At 37.9% G+C, this 14,807-nt stretch overlaps 1 protein-coding gene across 3 annotated transcripts in view; it reads right to left on the bottom strand.

Annotated features, from left to right (window-relative positions):
- The window catches only part of LOC124271082 (protein FAM102A-like), a 74,788-nt gene extending 60,323 nt beyond the window's left edge, over positions 1-14,465 (bottom strand). For all 3 annotated transcript variants that reach the window (XM_046706151.1, XM_046706152.1, XM_046706153.1), the window contains exon 1: positions 13,760-14,465. In XM_046706151.1, the coding sequence (XP_046562107.1) occupies positions 13,760-13,908 (149 nt within the window). In that variant the 5' untranslated portion in view covers positions 13,909-14,465. The remainder of the gene's footprint in view (positions 1-13,759) is intronic.
- Between the last annotated feature and the right edge of the window lie 342 nt (positions 14,466-14,807).

The following is a 14,807-nucleotide window of genomic DNA, read 5'->3' as shown; positions in this document are numbered from 1 at the left end:
CGTGTGGCTTCCAGAGAAACTGGAGCTATCGCAATTTAAAGTTTTCCATCAAAGCATAATGCAAGGAATTTGGAACCCTCAGAAAGCACAAAATGTTACTGTGGAGAAAAGAACACACGAGAACAATATGTCGAAAGTTTTCTTCCGCAAAATGACTTTGGAATATTTTGTTCTTACTAACAATTGCTCAGGTGCAGAAATGTTTATTTCTTTTTAAAATGAAAACACTACTTTGCTGGAAGGAGGAGCGGTAGGATAGCTTAGTGAGTGGGTGAGTTAATATTTAATGTCACATCGGCAATATTTCAAGTAGTTTAGTAGTTTATTAGATCATGCCAAATACCCGGGTTCAATTCCCCACGTGGGTACAATGTGTGAAGCCCATTTCTTGTGTCTCCTGCTGGAATATTGCTAAAAGCAGTGTAAAACTAAACTCACTCACTCAAAAGGATAGAGATATGCCTATTTTCTATTTATTCATCACTTCATACTTTCATCATTCAGAAGATCAAAGAATGGAGCTCAGATCCAAAAGGTTTCACGACACTTTTAAGATACAGGCTCACCTCACTTTTATTATTGTCCCCCATATTTGGTGACGTTCATACGTCTAACAAAGTAGGAAAAAAACAATTTTGGAAATTTTCAGGTCAGATTTAGGCAGATTTGAAGCACAAGTGACAACCAAGCCAACAGATTGAAATCACACAAACATTGTATGCCTTGGTGCTTAATAAGGAATTGTGATGGTTGTCATGGGCTGTGGAGATTATCTGTCTTTTATTATTATTATTATATCATTATTGGATATTTATATAGTGCACATAGCCAGGCAACTAGTGCATGCTCAAAGCGCTGGTACCTCGATCATTGGATGTCAATCTCAACTTCACATCGTATTATCAATCTCAACACCCTGGGGAGTATACAACTCTTGCAGCCACTAGGCGCACCGAGTTTGTGTAGTTTTTAATCATTCATGCATTCCTAATTTTACCAGTAACTGCTGGTAACCTGTGGTCTGAGTTGCGATGGATTCATTGCGGTATTTAACATGTTGTCAATATTCAGTCCCATGTCTGTATTGAAACATATTGCAGAATACAGCTAATTTACCCAAATGCAAACAGAGGAGAGATTTTATTACCAAAATATGGTGGACATGTTCTGCATATTGATGGATGTAATATCCTCTTGGAATCACAATCAGATTTTTCAGCTACATTCTTTATTCATTTCACAGTAATCACTATTGGAGTGAGTGAGTGAGTGAGTGAGTGAGTGAGTGAGTGAGTGAGTGAGTGAGTCTGAGTGATCATTTACTACTCTGATGAAGCCCTTGGTGAAGCCTGGACAAACCAACAGGGTAAATGGGATTCGAACCCCAACTATAGGTTTCTTGCATGCCCAAGGGAGACAACTCTGCAGAGAGCATTAGACGACTGAGACTACCATGCCCCACTACTCAAAAGAATAGCTAAAGTACAGGGAATATTTCCTATTAATATAGTTAATCTCCAGCTGCAACACAGAATACATTTTGAGGCAAATTCGATACATCATATATGTCACGAATATTGGGTAAAGAATACAAAAATGAGTCAACATTTGACATATTTTTCATTACACCTATATAACTTAATAATAGTTAGTAAAACAATAACAAAATATATTCCTTGACCTTTTTCAAACATTCTGACAGTGTTAACTTATCATGACCAAAAATGTCAAACTGAATATATAAGAGTGTTGACTATAATTTCCCTTGCTTAGATATATTCCATTTTGCCTATATGTCACTTTGATAAATAGAGATTATTACACGTACAAGTGTGTCATACAACTTATACGAAATGAGTTTCGCATAAGTTGTGTGACTTCTTCATTATCCATTTTATTTATGTACAATTGTGAAGTAAAACATGGTAAGCAAGTGTGACTGCCCTGATCATTGACGTCTCGTTCAATTGTTTAATGCCGTCACAGGCGACGAAATACAGAAACAATGGATGCTAGGCAAAAGTGATATGTGCTCATTTGCACATATCATATATATGACACTGGTTATGTTTCACCATATGGATAATAAACAGTGATAAACACCCAAATACATAAAAATATATTCCTTTTAAAACAATTCATGGATATTCGATTCTAGTTATGCCAGTCTGTGCCGGAAAATATGAGATGATTCTGCTCATGCTTACTTCCATCTCTACAATGGCGGAAACTGTGTTTTTATCACCCTGTCTGCTGGCTGGGCAATCGTAATCGAAGCGAGGCTCATGTAAACTATATTTGCAAAATATGTATAATAATAATGATAATAGTCAGTTTATCATGCATTACTACATGCACAAAGCAAGCGCCCAAACAATCTGATTATTATAACCCCGGATATACCAAGCTGCGCTAGAGGGTTATAGTCACATGAATTTATCCCACCGGGTACCCATTTTCTGCTGGGTGAACAGCGGCAATTTTGAACAAACTGACTTGCCTAAGGTGAGACCACATGTATCACGTGTGCTTCGCTGTGGGGCAGGACTGAAGTCCCAGACACATCCCAGTTGCACAGATCGATGCTCATGCTGTTGATCCCTGGATTGCCTGGTCCAGATTCGATTATTTTATGACCGCCGCCATATAGCTGGAATATTGTTAAGTGAGGCGTAAAGCTAAACTCACTCACTCAGTTATTTCAAATGAAATGTGAAGTTTTACTGTCAAACAACATCAGTGGCTATCAGACACTGGTTGACACCGGTTGACACTGGTTGAAAAAACCCAGGTCTTCTACCCTGTGCTGAAGGCAACCCCTAATAAAAAAACCTCTATATTTAGGTATGAAAAACTTGCCCCATACGTAGCAATATACAACAGCTGTGTACATGTTCAAGTTAAAAACACTTAATATGATAAGACAAGAAGATGGTGGATACAAATTTTAATAAGTACCTCTATGAAACTACCGCAAACCTGTTGTGAAAAGAGCCCAAAGTTACCCCTTGCTATAGGGACCTAACATATTTACCTTGGAACAACCTACATAAGCATTTCAACTGCCAACAAACAGCTGGCAGTGAGTCACCACACCATGGTCTATGTCAGAACACGGATCGATAACTTGCAAATTAAATACTGACCAAAACAGCTTCAGCTAAGCCCTGGGGCAACCATTTCTTGCTGAACTAAATAAATCCAGTCTTATATGGTTAGCTCTGTGAGTATAAGTAATGGCTGTGCTAGCCTGGTGTCGAAGTCTGTCTCACAGTCCCTGAACTGCATTATTTTAGCTTCTGTCTAGCTGTTTCTGCAGTACCATAAATGATGCTAGTCTAGATTGGTTTACTCTTATTCTGCCAACAGATATAATAAAAGTTAGGGGTGGGTATTGCAGAGAATTTTCATATTGCGATGTATTGCGATTCGAAAGCATATATTGATGATACGTATTGCAATATATTGCAAGAATTATTTTCACCAAAACTTACTTATAATCAACATTAATGCTTGATTTATAAAGCAAAAACACAACAAAATCACTATGCTTGATTAAGCTTTAATAAAAACTTTTAATCATGTTAAAATGAAGGAAACAATGAAAACATCAACACAGTGGTTACTAGTTTGAACTAGTTTCTCCACTATCAAAAAAGCCCTGAGATTTTAGACAGCAACTTGACCTGGTCAGGACATATCAGGGATCACTGGTCTTTAATGAGTAAATATATAACAGTCAGATCCAAAACTCTGCGAAACACTTGAGCAAAAATTAAGAACACAATTTCAAACCGAACCTAACTCTGGTGTGAAAAGCGTTAATATCAAAGATTTCCGAGTGTTAAAGTTTTAGAATGCATGTCAAAAACGGTTTTCGATCCGGTTTGCAATACGTCGATTTCATGTCTGAACCGGTAAATACCGGTAAACAGGTTATATTGCGCAGCCCTAATAAAAGTGTAGGCAGAATGAGAAAAATCAGGCCACCTCTAATTTTGAAATGGACTTGTCCATGACATAACACAATCTTGATTGTATTCATATTTTATTTATAGTAGATAACATGATATATATGAAATATAGACATTCGTATACCAGAAATCTCATATTTCCCTGTCATTATCATCATGATTTTGAACAATTTGTTTTTATTTTTTAGTGAAAGGGACCCAAACCAGCTTTGTATGCTAAAACAAAAATGCTTTGAGTAAAAGTTTAGTTGTCTTCAAGTAACTGAAACATGTAGGCAGAATGAGAGGACAAAATTATATATATTTAGAGACTAAGCATTAGTCTACCTGTTGTCAATGTGTGGGTCACTGTAGGCTCAGCCCCTGCTGTCATAATACAAGTGAGTGAGTGAGTGAGTGAGTTTAGTTTTACACTGCTTTTAGCAATGTTCCAGCAATATCATGATGAGGAGACACCAGAAATGGGCTTCACATTTTGCCCATGTGGGGAAATGAACCCGGGTCTTTAGTGTGATGGGCTAACACTTTAACCACAAGGCTACCCCATGTCAAAGTTAGCATAGCTAGTATAAGGTAAGAGCCAGGGATTTGGGCATCAAAACTGTTTTTTTAGCAAAGGCTGATGACCCTGCTGCCATGTACTGAGGAACATGGCTGGAACTGGAATTGGTAATCTCTTGTAAGAGGCTTATCCCATTGATAATACCCATTGCATCGTACACTGTCCGCCATCAGCAATCCTGGACAAGCTAAGAAGCTATGTCACTCATTAACTACTTCTGTTATATTTATGACTTAATCCATGTCTTGTTACCTTGGATATGGAATCTTGGTCCAGGAGTGAGTGAGTTTAGTTTTACGCTGCTTTTAGCGATATTCCAGCAACATCACGTCAGGGAACAGAAATAGGCTTCACACATGTGCCCATGTGGGGAATTGAACCCGAGTCTTCTGTGTGATGAGCTCAGGCCTTAACTACAAGGCTACCCTACTGCCCCCAGGAAGGCCTAGCTGATCTGGTGACTGAGTCTATGCGTTTGTTTGTGCATTGTTTAACACCACACAGCAATGTCTCAGCTATAGGACGGCAGTCTGTAAATATTAGAATCTGGATCAGACAATCTGGTGATTGACATCATAAGCAATCAATCTACGCACTGGGATATGATAATGCTCACCATCGTTGTATTTGTCAGACATTGTACATTAATCTGTGTATTAAGTACTAGTCGTCTCTTGTTCTAGTGAGTGAGTGAGTTTAGTTTTAAGCCCCTTTTAGCAATATTCCAGCAATATCACGGTGGGGGACACCAGAAATTGGCTTCACACAGGCTCTTGTTCTACCGGGCAAAGCCACTCCCGTTAGTCAGATGATAATAATACCTTTAAACAAAAAAAGCTGTTTAATGAATACACCATAAAAGAAAATCTGACACCTGACAAACTCAGTACCTCTTTTCATTCTGCAACAAACAAAATATATTGAGTAACACAGTGCCATTTTACTTGACAATGGCATGAGAAACTATCAGATTTCATGAAGTGTTAGAAGATAAAGTAGATTCTATGGATCATGTGGTTTCAGACTCTTTTCGTAGATGATGGCCGTTGAGACCTACAGTACAATGACGTGCTTAGTGTGGGAAAATCATAATGACATGAGCGCCCGTTCATAGTTTTGCAATGTAAACATTTTAGTGAGGTAGATAGCAGTATTAAACAATACAGATTTATCTTGGCTGGACATCAATTGTGTAATTTTAAGTTTAGTGTGGTGTGTAAGTCGGTTGATGCGTAGCGGAAATTAGTTAAAGTGGTTTAGGTTGTATTTGAATCATGGTACCTCAAAGGCTACCTTGATTACAGCGGAAGGTCGCGGGTTCGATCCCTGACCGCATCATACCAAAAGACGTTAAAATATGGTACTTGTTGGTCCCTGCCTGGCGCTCGGCATTAATGGGTACAACAAGGACTGGTCGGCTCGGAGTCAGTGTAATGTGTCTGAGTGGGGTATTCATGCTTCACTGCGGCATGGTATTTCGGTGGGCTAGCACTATAAAACCAGCTTAAGTCTGGGCTAGTACAAGCAGCCGCACATACACATACACACGCATGCACGTCATCATATGAGCGAAATATTCTCAAGCACGACGTTAAACCCAATTTCACCTCATCTTGATTACAAATATGCATGTAAAAGTAAACACCCAATAGGACAACAACACACTGCACAACTATGTAATGTAACATTTTCAACTTGAGCACTAAGTTTCTTGATTACAAATATGCAATATTTTCATGTAAATAATTCTGTGTATATAGTGTAGTCGTCCGTTGTTCTACCTGGCTAAGGGCCCGTGAAGATCCGGGTTAGAAATGGTCTTCAATAACCCATGCTTGTAGTAAGAGGTGACTAACAGGATCGGGTGGTCCAACTCCCCACCAACCAACCTGGCTAAACGGCCCCCAGTAGTCAGATGATAATACTTTTAAAAGAATGCTCTGTTTCATGAAAACCCAACACCTGACAGGTTAAGTAGCTCTTTTCATTCAATAAATGAAAAGAACAAGCAAAACATATTCAGTAACCCTGCGCTATTTAACTTGACAATCACACGAGAAACTATCAAATTTCACAAAGAGTCCTAGAGTGATGGTGGTTTCAGCTGTATTTGAGTCTCGGGGCCCCAGAAACATGCTAGATTGTAAATACGCATGAAAATTGAAAAAAAAAAAAAAAAAGTGAGTGAGTGAGTGAGTACAGTTTAACGCTGCTTTTAGCAATATTCCTGCAATATCACGGCAGGGAGATCAGAAATGGGCTTCACACATTGTGCCCAGGGAAAAAAAGGCAAACAACAGTCTAACAACACTATGAATAATAACATCCTTTTTGACTTAAGTTTCTTGGTCTTGTCACACATACAATAACTCAATGAATAATACATAAACATGGTGTTATGTCTCACTGATTGTTAATTAAATATGTATGTTGTTGATGTGTTTGGGTTGTGTGACATGACAAACACTTGCAGCTTGTATCATGTATCAATGGTTGAGGGAATAACTACAGATTTACATCAGTGTACCAATATTCCAGTTATACCACAAGAGATACTGAGAATGGTCATCAAACGTTGACCCATGTGGGATTCGAACCTGGACCACATGATGAACACTTGCAGCTTGTATCATTTATCAATGGTTGAGGGAATAACTACAGATTTACATCAGTGTACACACTGAACCAATATTCCAGCTATACCACAAGAAATACTGAGAATAGGCTTCAAGTTCAAACACTGACCCATGTGGGATTCGAACCTGGACCTCTGGAGTGACAAGGTGATGTTTGAACCACGTGGTTACCCAACTACCCTAAACATCCTGTGACCAGTGATGCTGAGTCCTGTGTTAATTAAGCAGTGTCTGCATCAGCAACTTGATACACTGCATCGAAACAAGGAGTGAGTGAGTGAGTGGGTGAGCGAGCGAGCAGTTTAGTTTCAGCAATATTCCACAAATATCAATGTGAAGGGGCACCAGGGCTTCTGCAGAACAGGCTTCACATATTGTACCAATGTGTGGATTTGAACCAGGTCCTTTGCTATGATGAGTGAACGCATTAACCACTTGGCTACCACACCTTATAGCAGGCTCAGCCAGTGACTCATGTAAACATTACTGAACACTGATCAACACGATATTATATGAGAAGCCTTCCTTTTATATATCAGTACTGCACTACGGTGTGAAAAAACTCCTTGAAATAAAACAAAATTCAGCAAAAAAGTTTTAACAAATGATGGTTTCCATCAATTTCCATCCAAAATTATTCTGTTTTCCACATTAAGGCCATTTAAAAAACAAAACATTTCCATTATTTTTCTGTCCTAATACAAACATACATATTGATGCTGAAACAATAGCCATGACTCAGGCAACAAAACAACTGAAGCATGCATAAATAGTATGTGTTTCTCAGACGGGTCAAGCACACTGTCTTCCACTCACAATGCATAAATGATATATAATCTGAGGTATCGATACTTAGGTTCAAAGGGTCTCTTACGACTTGTTCCAATAATCTATTGACTTTTTGTGGTGATTCTTTTAACACTTAACACACTAAAACATGTTAAAGGTTTAGGGCCAAAAATGGTTGTAAGGTACTGATATGCCACAATTTAATTCTCAAAAGTGCTAGAAAAAAATAGTCGCTAATCAAAACATGGTTTTACGCAATACACTAATTAGGGCTATAACGATGCATCAAACTATAGATGGATTGCAATTGTTGAGTCTCCAATAGGAATTAATCGATGGTAGAAACGAAAAACTATCAATGCATTGATAGTATGTGTAACTATTGATAGTTTAGTAATTGACGTCCGTTGATAAATGCACAGTGCAAAACACAGGAAGTACCAGATTGTTTTGGTGCAGACTTGCAGCTTCATTGTGTTTATGTTTTAACTGTTTACTTGATCTCGGTTTCAAGTTTCTTGTCAGTTATTTAAAGCAACTGAAACTACTTCAACTTGTTTTTATTTCACATAAACTATACATTCATTTGGGAAATGACTTCAAATGAGACAATTCAAGGAGAAAAATACTACTGCAATAGTATTACAATAGTTGGTCGCAATAGTCTATCACTATGGCAATAGTATGATGCAATAGACTATCGCTATGGCAATAGTATGATGCAATTACTTGCGCTATCGCAATAGTTATTTGCCCTTCTATAGTCACCCCTAACACTAATGTGTAGAAAATGGTAAAAAACATAAATGCCAAAGGATCACTGTAATATTAATTGTACCTAGTACTACAACCAATCTACTATTTAATGCTATAAAGCCTATATACTTTATGGGGGTGGTGGGGTAGCCTAGTAGTTAAAGCGTTGGCTCGTCACGCCGAAGACCCGGGTTCGAATCCCCACATGGGTACAATGTGTGAAGCCCATTTGTGGTGTCCCCCGCTGTGATGTTGCTGGAATATTGCTAAAAGCGGCGTAAAACCAAACTCAGTCAGTCAGTCAGCTATATACTTTATGATATGGAAAGATCAGATGTGGCCCAATATACAATATGATATGTCGGATATGGTGCTATATACAACATGATAGGTCGTTTGGTATGTTATATACAATACGATATTTCGGATATGACACTTTATACAACTTATGTTGGATGTTGCGCTATATACAGCATATGTTGGATGTGACCCTATATACAATATGCTATGTCTGGTGTGATGCTATATGCAACACTGTATGCTGCATGTTGCACTATATAAAACATGATATGTTGGGTATGCACAGTGTTTCCGCTGACTAAATTATTTATCGGACACTGTGTCTGGCAACTTAAAATTTTACCGGTCATGAATGAAATTTGCCTGTCATATCCTATTACCATACTGTAAGTACTCATTTCCATGTTATTTTTAGCCTGGGTATTACCGAAACATAACAATATTTGCGACCATGAAAGCACAGCCAAGACTGTGATTTCGCTTACCCATGAATTTTTTTTATTTTAATGCATGATTATTTAACGGACACAGTGACTGGTTGGCTTTCAATTTACCGGTCCCAAACGAATTTTTATTTTATTTTAATGCATGATTATTTAACGGACACAGTGACTGGTTGGCTGGCTTCAATTTACCGGTCCCCTATATCTCCCAACGAATTTTACCGGTCCCCAACGAATTTTACTGGCGATTTTCAGGTATATACCGGAGAACGGAAACACTGATGCACCACATACAACACCCTATACAGGCTGATATTTCACTGGTCTAACTATGTTATATCCTGGTATGTTGGATATCTGATTATGTTCATGTATTTGTATATGTCATCATGTAATGACCGTCGTTTATGATGGAAGACTTTGGTTTCTTGAAAAAAAAAAAATAAACGCCAAAAATTTTAAAAAAATCTACTACGAGGCAAATATGATACATATCACGAATATTGGGTAATGAATACAAAACAGCTATTATATTCAGAGAATCAATAATAAAATATACTCCTTGACAGATATTCACCATCACAACAATGACCAGTGACCACATTACTGTCAAATCGAATATATAAGTGTTGACGGTTTTACTGCCTGGCTTGGCTGTATTCCATTTTGTATATGCTACTTTGATAAATAACACCCAAAATCAAGTAAAAACATTCCTTTTTAAAACAGTCATGAATATTCGATTCTTGTGATCGTGAATAATGAACTGAATTCATTAGGGATACAGTTTGCTTAACTGAATACACAAATGAATCGCAACAGCCCTAGTGCCTACACTGCATCAAGAGCAGTTATTAGTGCCTGTAATTTCATTTATCAAGCATGACAACTGTCACCATCATTGACTCTTTCCTAGCCCTAAAGTAGAATCGAAATTTGTGTTGGCGAAAGTGATCGATAATCTGAAATATTGCCTATAGGAAGAATCACTGTATTAACGATTATATATATGAGAATTGAGTCTTAGATGATACTGAGCACCAGCTGCTACATATACTACCTTGAACAAATAGTTTTATGCTATTCACACTCTACACAGGGTTTTGTATTTATTCATGGGCTGCTTCAAAATCATGTTCAAACACTGTTTTGTGAGTAATCCAAGGATAAATGTGTCACCACGCACCAGAGATGTGAAATGTGTTGATTTCTTTCTGAGCCTTTTGGCATTTTTGCTCAGTTACTTATCGAAATTTTATTAACAATCCATCAATATCTAGTTGAAGGTTATGGATCTCTATGATCTGTTGACAGCCAATCCTGTTCCTCCCTCAACAGGGGTGGAAATAACCCATTGCCCGACACCCGAGTCCAGTGTTTTTTTCTGTCGGGCAAGCAAATTTGTATATCACACTGTACCGGTGTCCAGTTGACCTTCCAATATTAATTATGTTGTTTATTTTAAAAAATCAACAAGAAAACAGTCGGTATAGTGGAAAGATTATCAGGGCAAGTGATTCTACATGTGCCACTGTACCGGAGTACACTAGCAATTTTAAAGTTATTCCCATCCCTGCTCAAAATCTCAAGGAGAATATTTGCCACCCTCCCACTCACACCCACAGAATGTCTCAACAATAATTGGGTTCTGCCAAGGGGTAATTTTGTACGACTAGTCAGCTTACAATATTTGCCATATATAGCGCACCGCTCCAGTAGACCAATCTGTAAGTTAGTTATAATATGGCAAGACAGTCCATATTTTCTTGTTTACAGTGTTTCAAAAAAGCGTCAGTTTCACTGACTTTTGAACAAAGTGTATTAACTTCCACTCATCTCTAAAAACAAATGTATCTTCTTGAGCACAGTTATGATAAGCTCCCCTATTCCCTTGTCAATTTTTTAACATCCAATAACTTTCCTTAGCACCCAGGTCGTCTACAACATAATTATATTATGACAATACATTTTTGTAAACTTTTATGAGTGACAGTTACCAGCACAGAAACAAGAAAAATTCTGTAACCATTGATATTTTCTGTTACAGAACACCAGGGGTGGAAATAACTTTAAAATTGCTAGTGTACTCCTAAAGTGCTAGTGTACAGTGGCACATGTAAAATCACTTGCCCTGATAATTTTTCCACTATACCGGCCGTTTTCTTGTTGATTTTTTAAATAAACAACATAATTTACATTGGAAAGTCAACTGGACACCGGTACAGTGTAATATACAAATTTGCTTGCCCGACAGAAAAAAACACTGGACTGGGACGTCGGGCAGTGGGTTATTTCCACCCCTGAACACTTCATCCATAAGGACTTCTTCTCATAGCAATCCTAAATCTTCATTGTCTAACATCAAGTTTATTCTCTGGTTCTGAACACCCCATAAATGTGACTTAGTGTTGCAGTTTCATGTTTAAACTCAGTACAAGACAAGGTAACCACACTCTATGGCATCTCATGACTCCATCCAAATGAGTTTGTTCACGCGTAACAATACAGTGTCATTAGCCTGCGTAGCCTGTGTGTAACAACCAATAAGTTAAGGTGGTAATTGCAGTGTGTGTTCAACAGCTGTCACCTACGTACAATAAACAAGTTCTATCAATTACACCTTGTGTAATTATCTTGGCCATTAACTTGATTGGCAGCAATATACATTCTTTTAGTAAACAAACTCGACTGTTTGTGATCGAGTGATTGATCCCTTTTCAGCGAGAAGAGGAAAATGCTTGACCACTGAGCTACCTGTTTGCCTCTCCAGGATGAAAGAAAACACTTAAGCCACAACATCATTCTTTCAGCATGAGTGAGTGAGTGAAAGCAATACTACTGTTACAAGTATCCTGCAATGAGCTCAAAGAATGTTCAGCCACTGGAACAATGGAACTCAGGCCTTCTGTGTGATAAGTGGCAAGGTAGCCACTGAGCCCCTGACATAGATACTTCATGAGTGAGCGAGTAGAAGAGAACTATCACATTACTCTCCTTTAAACGTTTGACAATGGATCAATCAAGCCAATTGTCAGAAGAAAATGTCATCAATAATATCCTAGACAAAAATTATCATGATAATAGCACTGAAAAAAATTTAATATAATCATGTGCAAGTTAAAAAATTGTTTTTCTGTTAACATGGGAAATTCACTATCAACATGACATGATACAATATCCTGAAACCTAACAGCATACAGACAGATCTACCATGTGTACCTTAAACAAACATCCTGAACGGATATTTATCACAGATTGCAAGGCATGTACACATATAGTCCAGCATATAACTTGACGACTTTGCACTATACCAAGGTATGCTCACCGTCTCGATGCAGGCCTTGGCTGGAATACATGTTAATTTATATGAACTAGTACTTATTGTAAATTTAAGCATCAAAATGCAGAAGCATGTATACTAAAATGAAATTACAAAAATATCAAAACCACTATTATCATCGTTTAGGACTTATTTATTATCAACATCAACGCAATCAATCTATGGTGATAATCAGCACTAAATACAGCATGTTTACATGTCACAGTGTGTGTTGTTATCATTACTATGTAAACTGTAATATGTATGTACTATATGACATAATGTAATTATAAACATGACAAAAAGATCATTTTCATTACAGAAACTCTGATTGCCAGTAGTGTTGGGAATTGGTTGAAATCTCACAGTTGATGATTGCTTCATTACCAACGAACAATAATCGAAAAAATATTGGTTAGTGTCATTTTTCAGATTTTCCTATCCAGGTTGTTATTGCAGATATGTATAACATGATGCAGCTTGCTACTTTAAAGTGATGGCTAACATATCATGAACATAAACTTAACGGAGTCTTCAAGAAATATTCAGTCATGGCTTTTCAGTTAGTGAAGTGAGTTTTCGTAGAATTAAACATGTTTTCAGACCCTGACAACTTCAACGATATGTTCCATTGTCAAGTATTTCAAAGACTAAAACAGTAGTTCCAAAATCGTTTATGTTCGATTATGAGAAAATGTGATCGATTGCTTGGTCGTTTGGTCACTGCGACCAATCTTCGATTATTTCAATCAATCGGAACACCACTAATTGCCAGTGGTGTTGCCTGTTTTAAAGAAAAATGGCACCAGACAAAAAGCAAAGATATAATATACACCTTCACATATTCATGAAAAGTTTAATTAAAATAAAGACAAATCAAATAATATTTAGAAGTTGGGTATTACATTTACCCTTACCAGTCTCAGTAGCAACCGTGTTAACAGACTCACAAAAAGTATCAAACGAAACTTAAGTCTTACCGAGAAGAGTGATCCAAGAAATTCCCTCCTTCATGCAGTCGGACTTTGGCAAAAAATATTCCATTTGGGAATGTCATTGATGACAGCTCCTCTACAACTAGGGTAACTTGGAATTTATACTTCTTTTTCTTCGACATGAAGGAAATCATTTTGACACCAAAACCATAATGTAACAAATAAACTCAATCTGCAAGGTGACAGCAGTACTACAGCGGAAGGCCTGACCCCAGGGGGTCACCCACTGTAAACAGTGGGCTGTACACTACCAGCCACCTGTTACAACCGCTACAGCCGTTGCAACTGTCAATACACAGAAGCCCCCGTCACAGACTCAGCCGTTGCCCATGGTTCTAAGATGATCCAATTTCTGAAGATTTGTATGAATCATTCCTTGTTGGCTGCCTAACCATTTCGGAGGATAATATGTCCAAGGGCGCGCGTCACTTGAAAAGGCTACACTGCTGAATTGCCCACGTTTCAGAAATTCTTCACTGTCAGCTGCTGTCAAACCCGCCTCACGAGCGGGCACCTGTTCCAAGAACACTGTTTTGCCACTGTATGAAGTGTAGATCCCTATTGCCAAAGGCGTGTTATGTTCGTGTCGTATCCGTTTTGCTGTCCCTTTAGTGGTTATCAGATTATTGCATTCTAGAGTACTAAATCTTATCTCAAAGGTGCATCCCAGTGCGAAACTCACAAATCGATACGTCGGTCAATGGACTACCGCGCATGCGTCCTCGCTTGTTTTAGTTTCCGCTTCCTGTGCCTTTTACAGCAGAGTCAAAATATCTAAGCATGCATTTTTATTAGTGGAACAAACCAATATAATGATATCAAAATTATTTCCTGAATTGACTGAAACATTGAACATAATGAACATAAAATAAATACCTGGAAGATTCCATTAACGTAAATGAAGCGTGAAAAAATACCGACCAGCACATGGAGCTACACTATGCAAGACTTGATTAATCTTTTATTGGGGCGGTGGAGTAGCCTTGTGGTTAAAGCGTTCGCTCGTCACGACGAAGACCCTGGTTCGATTCCC

This window comes from Haliotis rubra, unplaced genomic scaffold (genome assembly GCF_003918875.1).
Source record: "Haliotis rubra isolate DU_JTF1 unplaced genomic scaffold, ASM391887v1 Scf157, whole genome shotgun sequence".
Lineage (NCBI taxonomy): Eukaryota > Metazoa > Mollusca > Gastropoda > Lepetellida > Haliotidae > Haliotis > Haliotis rubra.
The sequence above is the reverse complement of the archived record's forward strand: the minus strand, read 5'-3'. Positions and strand labels throughout refer to the sequence as shown.